Source organism: Epinephelus moara, chromosome 16 (genome assembly GCF_006386435.1).
Source record: "Epinephelus moara isolate mb chromosome 16, YSFRI_EMoa_1.0, whole genome shotgun sequence".
NCBI classification, from domain to species: Eukaryota; Metazoa; Chordata; class Actinopteri; order Perciformes; family Serranidae; genus Epinephelus; species Epinephelus moara.
The window spans coordinates 48,268,437-48,287,577 of record NC_065521.1 but is presented as its reverse complement, the minus strand read 5'-3'; the positions used below and the strand labels follow the sequence as shown (position 1 = coordinate 48,287,577).

The 19,141-nt window shown below is 41.7% G+C and overlaps 1 protein-coding gene across 1 annotated transcript in view; it reads right to left on the bottom strand.

Annotated features, from left to right (window-relative positions):
- Positions 1 to 36: 36 nt before the first annotated feature.
- Positions 37 to 19,141, bottom strand: part of gdap1l1 (ganglioside induced differentiation associated protein 1-like 1) — a 36,019-nt gene continuing 16,914 nt past the window's right edge. Inside the window, exons 3-7 of the mRNA XM_050064772.1 lie at positions 16,219 to 16,392; positions 9,687 to 9,781; positions 4,983 to 5,097; positions 733 to 4,879; positions 37 to 690 (exon numbers count right to left, since the gene is read on the bottom strand). Coding sequence (XP_049920729.1) covers positions 4,536 to 4,879; positions 4,983 to 5,097; positions 9,687 to 9,781; positions 16,219 to 16,392 — 728 coding nt within the window. The 3' untranslated portion in view covers positions 37 to 690; positions 733 to 4,535. The remainder of the gene's footprint in view (positions 691 to 732; positions 4,880 to 4,982; positions 5,098 to 9,686; positions 9,782 to 16,218; positions 16,393 to 19,141) is intronic.

Genomic DNA, 19,141 nt, shown 5'->3' with positions numbered 1-19,141 from the left:
GAAAATCTATATGAGCGGAAGTTATGGGTTCTTGAGGCAAATGTGTTCCTCATGAGGAGAGGCATCTCTGTGCAAAGTTTCATGTCTCTACGACATACGGGGCATGAGATATGCCCATTCAAAGTTTGCAATTTCAATCAGTTGCTATAGCGCCCCCCTTTGGCCAGTTGATGTAATATTGCTTCATCATTCGCATCCTCCCATGACCCTCTACCACTGTGCCAAATTTCACATGGATTGACCAAGTCAGTGAGGAGAAAAACGTGGAACAGACACACAGAGTTTTCGTCATTATATAGTAAGATAAAGATAAGATTACTGAAACAACACATCAATATGTATTCAGGCCCTTTGCTATGACTCTTTACATTCAGCTCAGGTTCCTTTCATTTCTCAGTTTGGTTATTCATTATCTGCAACAGCATTCTGGTACAGGGTCAGCAAGGGGCTGGAGCCTATCCCAACTGGCACCGCACAAGAGGCAGGGTTCACCCTGGACAGGTCACCAGACTATCACAGAGCTGACACATAAAGACAGACAACCATTCACACTCACATTCACACCTACGGACAATTTAGAGTCACCAATTAACCTGCATGTCTTTGGACTGTGGGAGGAAGCTGGAGTACCTGGAGAAAACCCACACTGACACAGGGAGAACCTGCAAACTCCACACTGAAGGGCCCCACCTGGCTAGTGGGTTCAAATCCATCCACACTGAAGGGCCCCACCTGGCTAGTGGGTTCAAATCCAGAACTCTCTTGCTTGAGGCAATAGTGCTAACCACTGCATCACTGTGCTGCCCTGAGTATGCTCTCTTGTAAAGGCTCTTCGCTCCCCCCAGTTGTGCTCAGCCAGGCAGTCAGCCCATACTGACAAATCTTCTCAGTACAAAGAGTCACACCTACTGATGAAATTCTAAGAAAATTCTTACAATTATGACATCCTCCAAGAATTTCCCCTTAAAAGTTAAGACTAGGTCCTTGTAAAGATAAGTTATTCACAAAGCATCTCAGCTCCTGAGAGAGCTCCTTAGGTGAGAAACTGTTAGGAGTAGAGAGGAGGACTTTTAAGAGTCTCTGAAGCAGAGGAGAAAATGGTGGGAAGGCAATAAGGTAGGTGGAATATTCTCCAAACACTGGATGACAGCGAGCAAATGAAACACTACAGATTACATTGCGCAGGGATAATGTCTGTGGTCGATCTCATTAGACATGAGCTCACATCTCCCACCTGACGCAATAACGCTTTAACGCCAGAAATAAAATGATCACAACACTAAGATATTTGGCAACAGGAAAAACAGCAGCAGTGATGACTTGGGTCTGTCTCAACCTTCAGACAGCAAACAATGACTTCAGGGACGCAGTTCATTTCATTTCCACTGGGTGTCCACACCTTGCAGGCTCACAAAAGGACAACCAATCACATGTGTTAAAAGAATGAGTCATACTTAGTTAAGTCAGCCACACCTCGGCACCAAGGTTAAAGCCTCTGTCCCTTCTTTGCTCAGAGTTGCTGTGAATTCTCCCTAAGCTGGGACTCCTTACTAAAAGTTTTCAGGCTACGTTTTGAGCAATCTGAGATCTTTCTCAGAGTGTTTGTGATTGCAGCCCCTCGCTGTTTCAAACTAATTCCATTTAGGAATGATCGAGGCCACTGTGCTCTCGGGAGCGTCAATGCAGCAGAGATGTTTTTAGCCTTACCCAGATCTGTGCCTCAATACAATCCTGTCTCTGAGCTCTGCAGGCAGCTCCCTCAACCTCATGACTCAGTTTGTGTTCTGATGTGTCAGCTGTGAGAATTTATAAGGACAGTTGTGTGCCTTTACAAATCATGTCCAATCAGTTGAATTCACCACAGCTGGACTCCAATCAAGGTGTAGAAAGACAATCAGGAAAAATGGGAGGCACATGAGCTCAATTTCAAGTGTCATAGCAAAGGATCTGAATACTTATGTCACTGGGATACTGAGTGTAGGCTGATGAGTGGAAAGTGAATTTAAATGATTTCAGCATAAGGCTGCAACATAACAAATCATTCCCAAGAAACTTCCTGATTCCTCAAAGACTTCTCTGACCATCTGGACAGAAAGAAGTTGCTGTGCTATACGAGAAAAAAAAAGTTTCAACATGCTTTCCAAGTTGCACCTTATCTTGCTGATCCAAACAAAGATAGTTGCAAGAATCTCCTTGCTCAAGTTGTACAACATGAGCCAAAATATCTGTTGTATTGGTACAGATTTATGTTTCTTTTTAATCTCTTATATTTTCCTACAAACAAAGCAAAGACATATATGTCTTTTCTGGCGACCTGGATTAGATAATGCAGTCACAACTTAAGCTTAAATCTTTTTTTATCATGCAACTGATGGGATATTTTACACCTAGAGGGTTAAAATAGTCTTTGAGCATCGTGTAAATACTTGGGGCCCGTGGCAATCCTGTTTTGCACACATTGCATACACACAAAACAAGGCCTGAAAGAGGCGTACACCACTTCCCACGCAAAAGTTGTGATCTAAAAAAGCAAACTTGATGGGAGAAACCTTTACCTATGCTTACGGACATTTTACTTTGACAGGCAAAGAAACCCATCGAGGCCAATCGAGGCCATGCATTATCTAAAAGGCTATCCTAGAGTGCGTTTATTAGCCTGGGGTGTCCTTTTGTAAATGTTTTCAATGACGTTTCGCGCACTGCTTTTGCATTGCTGAGCACCTCTAGTTTTTCCACTGTATGTGCCTCTATTTTTGCAGGAGCACCTTGAACTCTGGGTAGAAAAAGCATCAATGTCATTGGCATTTTTTCCCATTGTCCAATCAGATGAATTGAAAGCCTTCTATGGTGGTGATAACAACAAGTGGTAAGCTAACGTTAGCTCACTTTCAACACTGTCCTGGCCAAGCTGCAAGACATATTTGAACAAATTCTCACCTCAGCTGCTTTCAAACATTTCACCAAGCGTAATTAGGCCCAGCGATGACAGCAGATTGTCAAACTGTCCCTGACTCAGCTTAAAATGAGCCTTAAACCGACCATCAGCAACAAGGTGATGCCTCTGTGTTTGGCTGGTGGTCCTCTCAGGGACTGTGAGTCTCATGTAGCCACACAGATATCTGTTTTCCTGTGACCAACATACTATTTGGGAACAGCCTCTCACCCTCAATTAGAGGCAGAACAGGTGCCATTTTAAAGCAGATTTTAAAGAAGAGATCTGTGAGCTGACTTCACAGAAAAATACCGGTTATGCTAACGACAAATGATTTAGAGGCTGCATAGCAACAATTAAACATGAAAAAGATGTAAAAAGGTGCTCTGTCTTATTGGGGCAGTCTCAACATAAAAAGGCAGTGCAGTGCGCCTCACATCTGATCAGGGCCTTGGGTGATTTTTGTGCACTGGCGGTGCACTGTATAGTGCTTTTATAGGACTATAGGTTTATTCCTTTTCTGTGACTGCTGGAGCCTATCCCAGCTGACATTGGGTGAGAGGTGGGGTTCACCCTGGACAGGTCACCAGACTATCACAGAGCTGACACATAGCGACAAACAACCATTCACACTCACATTCACACCTACGGACAATTTAGAGTCACCAGTTAACCTGCATGTCTTTGGACTGTGGGAGGAAACTGGAGTACCTGGAGAAAACCCACGCTGAAGGGCTCCCCCACCTTGGGTTTGAACCAGGCTCTCTCTTGCTGTGAGGCAACAATGCTAACCACTGCACCACCGTACAAAATGTGCTACTATGAGTGGACATTGAGGAGCCCTTTTCTTTTTTGGGGGCCCAAACATTTGCCTGATTTACCTCTACTGGTGGTGCGCCCCTGTTTGGGGCCAAGTGTGGGCTTTCTGTTTCCCCTTGCTTCGAGTCGTAATGCTGAGCTAAGCTAAGCATCTCCTGGCTGTGGCTTCATATTCAATGGACAGACATGAGAGTGCTATCAATCCAAACATCTGAGTCTCTGCTAGAAAGCGAATAAGCAAATTCCCTAAAATGTCAAACTACTCCGTTAAAGTTTGCCTCCATCCTTTCATCACTTCATGTGGCAGTTTCTGGCAGCACAGCACTTATCAGAAAGTATTTGTCATGTAACATTTTCCTGCGGTTTCACTGGATAAACCTCAGGCTGATGGAGGAGTGAAGAGCAGGTATGAGTAATGGCTATAATAGTGGCATGCGAAGGTCAGTTAACCCCTGTTGGTGTTACTGTGTTTAACATTTTGTCTGGGTTTCTTCTTTAAGTTTTTCAGTGTAAGAAGACCCGATGCATGCCTCCAACAAAAGTTAAACAAAGACTTGCCGGCCGCAAGTTGCCAGAAATTAAAGTCGATGAAGGCCTTGATTACCAGAAAATGTGCTGTCAAGGATTTCTTATTATGGAATGTTTTAATATTCTTTGTTCACCCAGGTAAGTAATAGTGTTCTCTATATAGATTCATTATGTTTTCCTGCAGTCATAAAACATTACAGAAAAGTTGAAACATCACACAAATACACAGACATTTAACACAACAAGAGGGCATTCACTACATGTATTTCTTTTTTAAATACCAGTAGGCAAAGTAGCCCATCCCTCCCAGCGAGCCCATGAGAAAAGAGGCCCCGAAGAAGGACGGTGGCTTCTTTTTTACCATCCGGAAGGCGTTGGGTAGGACCGCCGACAGAAGGGTAGTGTGGATGTCGCCCAAGACCTTGCGGAAAGCGTAGCGTTTTTGCACACGCACAAAAAAGGACTGCAGGTTGGGTCGGCTGCCGTCCTCCCAGTATTTCTTAGAAAGTCCCAAGAACTTGAGCCTGTGCAACAAGGCTCCGAGGCAGACGTCAGCTAGTGTAAATTCAGGTCCACATAGCCACAACTCACACTTCTGACCTGCAAGGGAAGGAACATTTCATTGAGAAAAGAACATTAGTGGAAATATTTGGAGCACGTTTTGGCGCCATTACAATGAGAGATGATGATCATTCAGACGTACCTTGATACTCTAGTTTTCTTTTCTCCAGCTCGGCCTCCACTTGATCTAGAACCATGGCTAACTCCCCCAGAATTTTCTTCAGGTAGTTCACATTATCGTGGTCCAAGATTTTTGCCTGACAATCATTTAATAAAGGATTAAATACTTTAAATACTTTTTGAAATACTTTAATCCAAAGATTAAAAATGTAACATTTACTAAGGTGCTGTACTTACAGTTTTCAGGTATTTGTATTTTACTTGAGTAATTCCATTTTATGTTACTTTATACTTCTAATCCAGTACAATTCAGAGGTAATATAGTACTTTATAGTCCACTACATTTATTTGGTAACTTTAGTGCAGTGATACTCTGTTTACAGCCAGATAGGATGCCGGGTGGCCCGTCAATAATTTTCTGTTTCACATGAAAATAAACTGATTCACACTGGGATTTTCTTGTCCTTTGAATGTAAATAAGGTGCCAGAGTGCATTAAAAAACATAAAAATAGAGCTTTTTTAATCCAAAAAACTTTCAAGGGAGGATCCCTTGACAGAGATCAGGGCTAAGCTCCGAATATCCCTAAATCCTAGAGACGTCCCTGTGCAAACCTGACCTCTCCCGGGCTGCTGTGACTGGATTTGCCTTTTGGCTAAGATGACTGAGGACAATAAAAATTGAAAGGTTAAAACAGGCAATTAATCTATGATATATGCTCATAAATATCATTAGTGTTTGTTTATGAACTGGACCCTGGCCTCCTGTCATTTTGCAAAAGTGGCCTCCAAGCATAGAAACTTCTCTGCTTTAGTGACTTGTTACTTTGCAGGTTCAAATCATTAATACAAAATGTTATCAACAAATACAATATGACATATTGTTATTGATTAAGCTACCCAGCTGAATTTAAAGTGATGAAAATTAGCCCACCTTTATCAGCTGCAACATAAAGTGATATGTACATTAATCTATCACAGCGATGGAAACTGTAGGAGAACTACAGTGGCTGACTCAGAGACACAAATGGGCCTATCCAGAGCAATGGAGGTATTCAGTTTGTCCATTCAAGGCTACTGTAGAAACAACATGATGGACTACTTGGACAAGTAGGCTATGTAGAGTATGTAGATATAAATGGCTCATTCTAAGTTAACAGAAACACACAATTCTCATTTTCAGGCAATTATGAGCTAATGAAAATATAGTTATGAATATCATATACATTTCTGCATTTAGATGCCCCTAAATCCTACACACTGGACCTTCAATATAATTATCCAATATTTATTATTCTGAAATGGGCCATTCTGCATAATAAGTACTTTAAATACATTTTGATGCTAATGCTTTTGTACTTTTGCTTAAAGTGGATTTTTTAAATTCAGAAATGTTATTCCTATGGTATGAGACAGAAATAAGAATTAAGAAAGATGTTATAGATGAAACTGAGAGCACCCAGGGGAGTATTCTGAGTAGGTAGGTACATTTTCTGTTTCAGAACTGAGAACATTTCAATAGAATAAAGCTCATCTGGGTCAGGCTGTTCTCTGTTCATACGTTTTCCTCCATAAAGTAGTGCACCAAACTTTGTACATATCCTACGTACTGATAAGCCAGTAATTTATGCATAAACCACGCATTTTGGAAGGCTTGAATTTAGTCATTTTAAGGTACGTCGTCACCATGTTTCTTTTCCCTAAACCTAACCACAGTTATGTTACTTGCCTAAACCTAATCTCCATAGCTAACTTTACATTAAGCACGTAACGTTAGTAGAATTTCACATGAACTGTTGTTTGAGGACAGGTTTGGATATTAGAAAGAAAACATACATTCTGTGGTTCCAAAAAATCAGTCTTCCATTTATTGTCTGTGAAGCAGCTCTAGACTTTTTACTTGATGACATCACAAGTTTGAGATTTACTTCTCTGGTTTCTGGCTTTGAGAGAGAGTAGCTCATGTTCACAGACACTGATTGAACTTTCCTGGGTCATGGAAATAACATATTGGAGTTCTGAATTTAGTTGGTGTTCCCCTTTAAGTAACACTTTGAATGCAGCACTTTTACTTGTAAGAGAGAATTTCTCCACTGTGCTATTAGCCTACTGTGTTTACTTAGGCTCAATGCTAAATACAGACTGCATTTTAAGAAAAGTGACAGCTGATGTGTAGCTGTCACTGATAAAATGTTAATAAACACAAAATATGTATGAGCCCCAATGCTTGCATGTACCTAATATTGCCAATACCTGGTGTATAACAGCCAGGCAGGAACAAACAAGACTAAGAGCCTACAGCAGTACCATCTTTACGAGGCTGCACTTCAGCTAAATGCTAATGTCAGCGTTCTACTATGCTCACAAAACAATGCTGATGTTTTGCAGGTAATGTTTACCATCCATGGGCTCAGCTCCAATATTACCCCAAAGCAATGAACCATCACAGACTTTAATGAAAGCAACCTGTGGCATCACCGTCATCACTCACTGTCTGAGCGCAGGAAGGTGTGAGAGGGTTTCAAACAACGTCTGAGGAAGTACACTTTGTGAAATCACATCACCTGGACAGAGATCTTTCTGTGGACAGTCAAGTGTGAGGCTGACACTTTAGTGAACTAGATGTGTGTTGTTTGCTCCTTTACAAAAAATAAAACTGAAAAACAACCACACATACAAAGTGCTGGTTGATAATGGTGTTTATATAATTAAAAGGAAAAATCGTCTTGTCACTGTTGTTCTAAATCATGGGTCAACCTGCAGGGCTGAAAAATGAAACCAGAACTGAAAGCCCTTTTTAGATAGGAATTGTGCAAATTTACAGGAAAGCCCAATCGTTTGTTTATACAGAATGCGCCTTTTTCGGGGCAATGGGGGGCGTGAGCAAGTAACAAAACGTGTAGCTCAGTGTGACGTAAACAGTGATGTAGGAGGGAAGCCACGCGGCTGGTCAGTCCTTCGGCGATTCTCTCATAAGTCGGCCCTTTCTTCACCGTCCCCGTCATCTGACGGTTAATGGCCTCTTCATTTGCGAGGACAAGGAGGGTGCACAATTCCTTGTCTCCCCAGTTGCTCATCTTTACAGTGTCTGTCAGGTTTGTGTTTCCCTCTTGCTACTAGCTGCTCGCTAATTCCTGCTATCAGCTGTTTCCTGTTTATCCACCGCCAGTGGGTCACACATGCGGCGTCCTCAACAGCTCCTCCCACAAGTCTTCAAGGCCGCCTCGCTCTGTTTAAACTAAAAGGGTTCAGCCAATATGACTACCCTACGAGGCGGAAAATTGGGCACCTCGGATCAACTTGCCAATCCGGCTCTGTGTGTCTAAAAGCTCGCAGCTTGCCGGCAAAACGGCCCAACATTCGCGGAAAATCTGGCAGTGTAAAAGGGGCTAAAGTGTCAAAAACTGCAGTTCCTCTACTGACCACTTGAGGCTGACTCCAAGAGTGAGTCAATCCTCATAGACCGTCATGTTAAAATGTCCAACAACGTCACCTGAGGGCAACGAGAATGTCTGAGCTGAATTTCGTGGCAATCCAATTAAAAACGAAAACGTCAACCTGGTGGTCAGGTACGGACAAAGTCAGGACTTCACCATCATCTTTAGGATTCATCCTCTAGGAAACATTTTGCGCCAATCCATCTCATAGTTGCTGAGATATTTCAGTCCGCACCAAACAACCAACCAATCAACACACACATCACTAGTGTGGCTAAAAACCATTCTGGTGTGACACACTCAGTCATCTCTGCCTCATTGATTCAGAACCTCACATCTTTCTAACACTGGTGAAACAGCTGCTTCTGATGCAAACAACGTCTGCACGGCCGGGTTCTTCCTCCAGGGAGTATGAGCTGTATTTAGGTCAAAGGTGCAGTGTTGCATGATTTTCCCCTTTGCTTTATTTCAGCTCTTCAGTTGTGCAATGCGAGGAAACTGCTGAAGACTGTTAATGATGAAATGTCCCTCAGCTACAGACTCAGAAGTTCAATTATCTGTCAGAGAGTTCAACCCTAATAAAGACAAGTGTGACTTTCAGTGGGTTCACAAAGTATTAAAGAGGTAAATAAGCTAACAGAGCTGTCAAAAATATCTCTGTCATTAAACTGCTGTGCTCCTTTATACAGCTCAAGGGTCTGAAATAATTTCAGGTGCAAAATGAATGATATTTAAGGGGTTTAAGCCGTTGTTTGGGCTTTAATATTCAGTTTTTTTATTTAGAAAACTAAATTAAAGGTATCCGTTAATTTCAAACTTAAAAAGATGTAACTTTTTTAATCAAGAAGCTATTTTTTCAGGGGTTTATGCCAAATCTATTTATGAACTAATATATTGAGGGGTTTTTAATGGGTTTTCTGTATGGATTAAGGGGTTTTAAGGTTAAACCTGCTGAAAGTTCCGAGAAGTTTTACTTATATTGAATTATGAACATCCATAAGGTATAAAGGTTTTATGTTTTGTGGCACTGTACTTTTTATAGAATTGTTATCCCTTAAACTGTAAAACTAATCCATTAACTAATCCCTTAATTATTACAAACTGTTATTTACCCATTAATTTCTCCCTTGAATCCCATTAAAATGACTTGCTTGATGTGTAAATTAATGGAAATTTCAGGGGGAAATTATGGGATTGGTTTAATAAGGGTTGCTTCGCCCATATTCACAACATAATAGTATATAATGAGAACAATTAATAAATACATGTATTTCAATCACATTAAACTCACCATGAGCTTCTTCTGCTTGGAAAGGTACGGTTCTGTCAGCTGAGGCTCCTCGTGGTCCAACTTCATCAGCTCCGTCGCAGCGTTCGCCAGGTGTCCTGTACACACACACACACACACACACACATAGAGGTAAAGTCAATCACGAGACATTTTTGGACACTGATTTTGAGAAAACTGATATTTGAATACAGGCGGCACTGTGATTAAAATTATCGCCTCACAGCACGAGGGTTCTTGGTTCAAACCTAGGGTAGGGGGTTTGAACCCCAGAGTAGGGGAGCCCTTCTGTGTGGAGTTTGCATGTTCTCCCTGTGTCAGCGTGGGTTTCCTCCAGGTACTCCAGCTTCCTCCCACAGTCCAAACACATGCAGGTTCATTGGTGACTCTAAATTGTCCGTAGGTGTGAATGTGAGTGTGAATGGTTGTCTGTCTCTATGTGTCAGCCCTGTGATAGTCTGGTGACCTGTCCAGGGTGAACCCCGCCTCTTGCTCAGTGTCAGCTGAGATAGGCTGACTGCTAGCGTTAGCATCAGAGGCTGTGTTAGCTCGGACTTCTGGTTCACTGCTAAATGCTTTGCATTGAGGTGATATTTCAGGCTTTAATACTCCGATGGTACCAAAATTCCTTACTGCAGAAATTGCAGAGAACGTTGCTCCTATCAACAGTTCCATCTGAGCGCTTTTTAAATGTAAATGTTACATTCACGGGGCCAAACAGTGTCGTCTCGTCTGCCTCCATCATGTGACAAAGCCACTGTGACCTTTAATGATGTCAAAGGGCACTACGGAACGCAACTAATCAACTTTTTTTTTTTTTTTCTGTGATATTATTGTATATTATTAGGTGTCTTACATCATGTTTAATCCTACAGAGGAGCTATCTGACTGTCCTGAGAGTTTATTCTCATCTGTGCTCCCTTCATTGTGTCTGCAGGGCATGTTGTTATAGGAAATACTGTATAATGACTTGACTGAGCTCATAGTGTTGAAGGATAAGTCTGATGATATTCTAGGCTTTTCTTGATTTCAATAAACTTGTGAAAAGACCCAAAACAACAATGAATTTATCCTAGTGTGTGTGTGTGTGTGTGTGTGTGTGTGTGTGTGTGTGTGTGTGTCAAAGCCTGATATTTCCTCTTCCTCTGTGCCATAGAGCTCCATTGTTGTTCAAAAAACACATCAGTGAGTCACATCGTTGCACTGAGTGTTGTGTGCCTTCATTATAAACACACACACTGCAGTTTATTTTGACTCAATCCCACACACAGCATCCTGCTGCCACAAATACTCACTAGAATATCAGACAAATGTGGATTAATCCGCCGCTGAAAATAGTCTCCTACAAATGCAGCATCTCCTCCAATTTAAATAGTTTGCTAAAACTAAATATTGAGCCTTTTTTAAATGAAATTATATTTTTCTGGCCTGTTTTTAAAGCTCTAGTCTTCAGGTAGGAGCCAATGAGCTTGGAGCTGTGAGCCACAGACAGGAAGTTAGAAAACACATTGTTACTTTTGGGATTTCATGACATTTGTCACAAAAATAACAGATAATAAAAATTGAAACAAACAAACAAAAACTGACATTTTTCGTCTTTCTAACATTTCCAAGAGGCTTAACGTTTGACTAAATACTGCAGTCAGTAATGATTTAATATAAACCAAACTTAAGTGGATAATCACAAACAAACATTACTGAAGCTTTCCATTAAATACTCCATCAGATTCATTTTGCAGATATAACACAGACTGACCTGAGTTCACCGGATAATTAATTCTGCTACAGATTTCTGTGTAGTCCAGCTTATTTGATTTACATGCCGAGGCCAATTACCTGATGGAAAGAACCCTACAGAGGCCTGATATTAGCTGTTGGGATTTATAAACCTGGCATCACTACAATGTGCTGCATTAAGGGTTTTTTCTTTTGGTATGGAGTAGCGAGAATTTACACAGTATGATAATCGACTTGTGCACAAGAAGATGAATAGCTTTGCATTTATAATGTTTTTGCTTTGGGAGACTAGTTGGTCCCAAAAATGGACCTGATTCACCTCGAGAGCTTGTAACTGTTCAGAGCAACCAGTTCAAAACTCTGAAATCTATTTATATGATGTATCAAAATAAAAATACACATGGAAAATGGGGCAAAAACAAAAATAGCATCTGGTTTTTATCTTGTCAATCTACACATTCTACAAATAAATTCTGGAGTAGCAGTACTCCAGTGTAAAAATACTCTGTTACAAGAAAAAGTCCTGCACTCAAAATCTTACTTAAAGGGACAGTTCACCCCAAAATAGTTTTTTTTTTCATCTTACGCCTCCTACAGACTGTGAGATTTTAGCAGTCTTATAAGTTTAGTGCAGCTACACTGTGCCACATGGATCTGATAAACTTGAACGTGCGATGCAATATGGTGCGTTCGTTTTGTACTCGGAGGTCGGAAATTCCCAGATCCCAGTCGGAAGTTTAAACTCGAATGCGCCCTGAGATCGGATTTCCAACTCGGAAACTCGGAAACTCAGAGCAATCGCATCAACCCCGACTTACGAATTCAAGATGGCTGCCGGTCACATACATAGTGAGTAAACACTCTGCTAAAGTACTGTTTATAGCAATTTTATCTTACTTGTTTTACATTAGGTCAGAAATACCCATAGTACTGTTCAATTTTTATCCGTGGGCATGTTGCTACGCTGTCTGAATGTGCAAAATACCACATAGAGCGTTGTTATCAACTGATATTGCTAACAGTGGCTACGGCTATCCCAACGGTAGAATGGTATCCACCGTTGTCAACTAAAATGCAAAAACTTCCGACCTCCGAGTACAAAACGAACGTACCAATAGTGCGTAAGGATGCTGCATGGGTTAATTCTTCTCCAACTGTGAAGCATAACATAGTGGGTCACATTATTAAATAATGTAAAATTTTGTGGGCACGAAATACTGCTGTGTGTCTGTTTGCTAGCTGCTTGGTTGCTCATCTGGCAGCTGCGACAAGGCGCTACTTCCTTCCTTCTTTATAAGATCATGGTCAGAGCTGGAGGACACATCATACAGACGAGGATTCTGCTGCCACAACTCCACAAGGTTTTCCTCTTTGCTGGAATCCCTCACATTTCTTTCAGCACATTTTGCCTCCATGACGAGCTGCTATCTGTCTGATTGTTTGGGTTTAGTACCAGTGCATGCATTTTTATTGGTTGGTTCGTGGATGTAGGTCGTAACAGCAGTCACACAGTGAGATGGTCGTCCTAAATTTCTCACACTGTCAGAATTTTATCCCAGGCTGTCTTTGATCGCAAGACCATGAACAGCCATCCTTGAACCTCTCTCACTGTGCGACGTAATACCACCGTTTTAGAGCCACGACCAAAGATATCGCCACGTTTTTTTCAGCCCAAAATTGCACAGTTTATACTGAGCTTTACCTGTAGTGCTGTTTATCAGTCTAAATTGTTTTGCTGCGGAGTGTTGGAGGTATCAGCTGTAGAGATGTCTGCCTTCTCTCCAATATAATGGAACTAGATGGAACTCAGCTTGTGATGCAGCAACGTCTCTTTCCAGAACCATGACCCGCTTACTCAAGATAATCCACAGACCTTGTTGTGAGCAGTTTTATGTAGGAACTATTTTCTCTCTACTGCACTACATCCACCAACCGTATCACCACACCAAAGGAAGCATGCATGTGCTCATGAATTGAGAATAGTAGATGCACGCTTCCTTGGGTTGGCAGGTGTAGATCGGTTTCCTTCTACCCAAACAAATCAGGGATGAAATCACAAACAGTTACTTAAAATGATAAGAATAAAATCGATTATATAAAAACATGATGCTAACACACACACCTAAAGACACACATGCATCTACAGAGAATATTAAACGTGTGTGAATATGCGTTGTGAAATGCAGCAGAACACACTGTCACATTGAATCACGCTGCATCACTGCACAATACGAGGTGAATCTGTGAACACTGTGTGATTCAGCGGCCGGAATCTGAAGTCTACAGACAATCATTGGTTTTTATACTGTGAGTCTTTTTAGGAACAACGGTTTGAACTCTCACGAGCAAAGCTGGACTCCAAGAGCTCGTGACGGATGAGAGGTCCAGTCCTGTTTTGTTTTTGTGTTCACTGCTGACCAAGCGTTGAGGCTCTTTGTGCTGTGCGAAGTTTGAGATGATCAGGAAGGTCTTTTATCTGTTATAGAGCCTATGGGTGATAATGAGACAACTGGCCCCTGGGCAAAGATATGCAAAAGGCCCCTACACAGGAGCAAGACACACAGATGTCATTCTCTTTGCCGTCATTTAGCATCTTTTTATAGATTTGTGTCTCTTTGCAGTTCCTTTGCATCTATTTTTGGTCATTTTAACTCTCTTCCTGGTTCAGTAATTTCAGTGACATTTTGCAGATGAGGGCCAGGGGATGCTTTGGGCCCCTGGGCCTGTGCCTATTAGGCCAGTTCAGTAATCTATCAATGACACCTGCCTGAAGGAACCAAGTTCCCTGAGGCCCCCTGTCTAATAGAGTGTTTTCTCCCAGCTGAAAACACCAGGCGCTCCTCAGGACACGCCCAGCTGGGAGTGTCTGAGAGCGCTCTGGAGGTGCCACATTTTTTCAGCTGAGAGGCTTTGTTTGCATCTGGTTGCTATGATACGGAATATTCGCAGACGTAAACATGTTGGCACAAGGTAGAATACTTGCTTTGGATGAGGGGCAGATTGAAGCATGCAGGAGAGAGGACAGGACTTTGTGGATTCATGAGAGGAAACATAATATATATACAGTGTATTAACAGATTTCTCCCCCCTTATTGTTCAGCACTTGTACATGTAAGATGTGATGGTTTGTCTTCACAGTATTTGTCCCTCCTCCACTGTGATTGAACAGCCGAAGTTACGCTCAGAAAAAAGAAGCCCACCCGCAGCGCTCGGTGCAGAACTCACACAGCGCCTTGTCGTTTGTAGTGCAGCGTAAATGCGCAGTGCTACCATTGCAATGTATTAAAAAAACGTTTTGGTGGACACAGCATCTGAGTCAGTGACATCTAGTACATATAAATTAAACTACTAAAACAAATCTACAGCCAGCAGCTGCTTAGTTTAGCTTTGCACAAAGACTGGAAACGGGGGAACAGCTGGCTCCGTGCAAAGGTAACAAAAACACCTTCCATCACCTCTAAAGCTCACAAATAAAAATGATTATATACTGTTTAATCTGTTCAAGTTAGAACGACATCTTTGATACTTAAAAAGTTGGCAATCAGCATTTCTGGAAATGTTGAACTACTTCTTCAAATCTCTTCCTTATACACTATTACTGGCAAGCTGACCCGAATTTTATCTTAAGTCTTTTTTTTTTGTTTCACTTGAATTGTCTCTTTGTTTCTTTTATCGTTTATTACTGAAATTGGTTTCATTTATCTTATTACAAAATCTGATCCATTTGATTAGGTGTCTTACTAGATTTCTGTCTTGATTTCAATTTATGCTTTGTATGAAGGACTTTGTAACTTGGGATATATAACATCCACCCTGTTCTTTTTGTAATTAAAGGAACTGTGTGTAACATTTAAGGGGATTTAGTGTTGTCTTACAGTAGCTATGTTTCCATCCAAAAGTGATTCGAATCATTGGGAAATGCGCATTAAAAGAATACGAATCCTGTGTGTTTCCATTAAATGTACAGACTTTGGTGAAAACTAGGAACTCGTGCGAGTTTTCCGCAGAACCGGAAACAAAACAAGTCTCGCATTCTTCTTCTTCTACATTTTCTGGCGGTTGGCAACCAGCTTGTAAATGCATTACCGCCTTCCCAACCCGGAGTGTGGATATCACCATGGAGAGAGGTGCGCTACGTCAGACTTAATTCGAACATAACTGTTTCCATCCCCCGTTTTGCAAATCAACATTTTTTCAAATCAACCAAAACCCGGCTAAAGCGAGCATATTTTAGTTTGTGCGAATCAGGGGATTTTAATTCGAATTTTGGCGTTTCCATCATAATTTTCCGATGCGATACTTCTAGATGCGCATCTAAACAGGCTGATGGAAACATGGCTAGTGAGGAGTGCAGATTGCAACTAGCTGAAACTTCTCGCAGTTAGAATTCCTTCAGTGTTCGCTGTTCAGGAGGACCAGACCAGGTGATTTAAACCGGTTAAAACAATGAATAAAAAACTGTCAAATCAGTGTTTCTGTGATGCTCTCATCTTAGAGGGGCTTCTAACTACAGTGGCTGACGTGAAAACGCAAATGGCCCTATCTGGAGCCACTGTTTGTCTGCTCCTGGCTACTGTAGGAACATGGCGGTGCATCATGGCAATCGTGGTAGATGAAAGGCTCATTCTAAGTTAACGTAAACACAACAATTCTTATTTTCAGGTGATTATTCACACAAAAAAGCATACTTATTAAATTATATTCCATTTCTACCAATATGTCCCCCTAAATGCCACACAGGACCTTTAATGCAAAATTAAAACATGCCTGCACAGTACGGTGAGCTGGCTTCACTTACTACGTATTTCTGCGGTGGCGTACTTTGGGATCATAGAGTCGGTGGTGAGCTCCGGATGGAGGATGCAGCCGTGTGTGTAAGCGTCCATTGGGAGGCCATCCAGTAGCTGACGGTACTGCTGCACTCGATCGTGGAGAGGCGAGTCTGCGTCAGGAACCAGCTGTGCCACCGTGTCTGCGGGCGAGACACCAATGTGAAAGACAGCAATACAGAGAGAACATTTTAAGGTAGCTCAGAAACCTGTTGTGGCTCTCTGAGGACAAGAAGAACACGTATAGGCTACAGATCAGAAATACAGGTCAAATATGTGTAAGCAAAACAATACAAAAAAGAAATCCTGATGCAGTTGCACGCTGGTTTTATTCTTGGTGTATTTTTATGAGCTTTACAAAAACACCTGGAGTTTCTAAGCAACTGTTATTAAGCTTGCTTTTACATCCCCCCCAACATAACACAGTTCTCCCTGCTTCAGCTGTCGGATAGACGCACAGTAACCTGGTAACAGTTGACAACCCTCGGTCTCTGCAACACACCACCGGTCACGTCTCACAAAAGCTGACATTTAGACAATACAAGAGCAGTCTAAAAAAAACACCTCCTGGAGACTAACAAGCTTCTGAGAATTTTTATATTGAGTGAAGACTGAAAAGACTGTTTAACCCCATGAGATGAAATTCAAGCTCCATCTAGGTGAACAGAAACACATTATGCTCAGTAACACGAGGCCAGTTTCATAAAACACAGGTTAATTATGCTACACTGTGAGCTGGTTGCATCAATCCCCCACTGACCCGCTGCTCTATTTATCTGCTGTTGCTCAGGTTAAAGGAACAGTTCAATATTTTTGGAAATGTGCGTATTTGCTTTCTTGCCAAGAACTGGACGACAAGATGGATACGACTCTTACAGAGTATCTGACAAAGCTCCTCCAGAACCAGAAAACCAGTCCTCCTCATCACTAACAATCTAGTCATGATGAGTACAATTGATGTACTGTCCCTTTAAGTGTGAGGCTGACAGTCCATGTAGTGTTTTTTTGTTTGTTTGTTTGTTTGTTTCCTGGCAGAAAGGTGCTGGCAGTGTGCTGGCGACACCCACACCTTTCTGAAAAAGAGATTTTCAAATAGAAGCCCTCAAAGTAGCTGCACATAAAAGTGGGAGCACTGTGAAAAAGATGCTGGGTGCTGCGCTTTTACCAATGACTGTATATAAAGATGAACAACATGTCTTCACTTCCTCTCACTGTACAAAAATGAAGCCAACATACGTATCCAGGATACAGGCCCTGCAATGCTGCTCTGGTGACACCAGTATGCGCAGTAGCAATCTCCAGGGTACACATACACCGCTCCGGCCAATCAAAGCTGCACCTTTGATTGCAAGCATACCAACTGAAACACACAGCTGCTGAAGAAATATTATCATATTTTTGGACAAATGAAAGAGTGATTCCAGAGAGAAGCAGACAGAGGGGTCTACAGTCTGTGTTTGAAGGATATATCCAGGATGTCAAACTGACTCAGCAGCAACAACAGGTTAAAAAGACAAAGATAGTTAGAAGCTAAAGCCGAACTATAGGCTACAGATCACAGTGTAAAAGTGAACCACCACATCACTGCTGATCGCCACACAAGACAATGAATATAAAGGGAAACTTTGCTGATATTGAACCAGCTGTGTGGCATCACAGTGTGTGCAGATGAACGGTGTTTGGCTTCACACCCGTGTTGCTGCCAGCACCTGGACCTCCGCTGCCGGACAAGCAAAGTTCATCTGCGCACACTGTGATGACACACAGCTGGTTGAATATCACAAAGTTTCCCTGCTTCCCTTCACTGGTTCCTGTACAGCAGGGTCGGTCTTTGTTCCACTGTTATAATCATTAAAAAGCAAAAGCAGCATGTGTATAGATGAATTCGGCGAGCGATTTGTGTATGCCGCCATCTTGCGGCGGCACCATTGCTGCGGTGACATGTGTCAGTCATCAATTCATTATGCTGTCATTGTGAACTGACTCTCTACAATGACAGCATCATGAATAGCTGGATTGATGATGTTAGACAGTGGCCTCGTGTAACCGATGAAGGTATCTTAAATGAGTACTGATATTAATTTAGAGATTAATCATTTGTTTGAGCGATAAGCAAGAAAGATTGGAGTAATAGGGAGATAACAGACTGTATCATTAAACACTGTGTAATATAACGTTAGCATACGTTACGTGTGCTGATGTTAGCAAGCTAGCAGCGTGACATTTAATCATTATGGACAGGCTACATCTAAAAGGTGGTGTAAAATTTGCCCGACCCATCCGGAGCTCAGGTAATTTTGACCCTCAATCAGAAACCTGCCGTTTTTCTGGTCATCGGAGGCCAGGAGATCAATAAAATATTCTTGAATACCTAAAACAAAACACAAACACGTGTTGTTGTTGTTTTTAGTCATGTAGCCTGTCCATAATGATTAAATGTCACGCTGCTAGCTTGCTAACGTCAGCACACGTAACGTATGCTAACGTTATATTACACAGTGTTTAATGATACAGTCTATTATCTCCCTATTACTCTAATCTTTCCTGCTTATCGCTCAAACAAATGATTAATTTCTAAATTAATATCGGTACTCATTTAAGATACCTTCATCAGTTACCGGAGGCCACTGTCTAACATCATCAATCCAGCTATTCATGATGCTGTCATTGTAGAGAGTCAGTTCACAATGACAGCATAATGAATTGATGACTGACACATGTCACCGCAGCAATGGCGCCGCCGCAAGATGGCGGCATACACAAATCGCTCGCCGAATTCATCTATACATTCAGTAGGCTATATCTTCAGTAGCTAGCTAGCTAACCCTACACTTTTCAGGGTTTGATTTTGGAACAGGGAAGAAACAGGCACAACATTTAGCTCCAAATCCA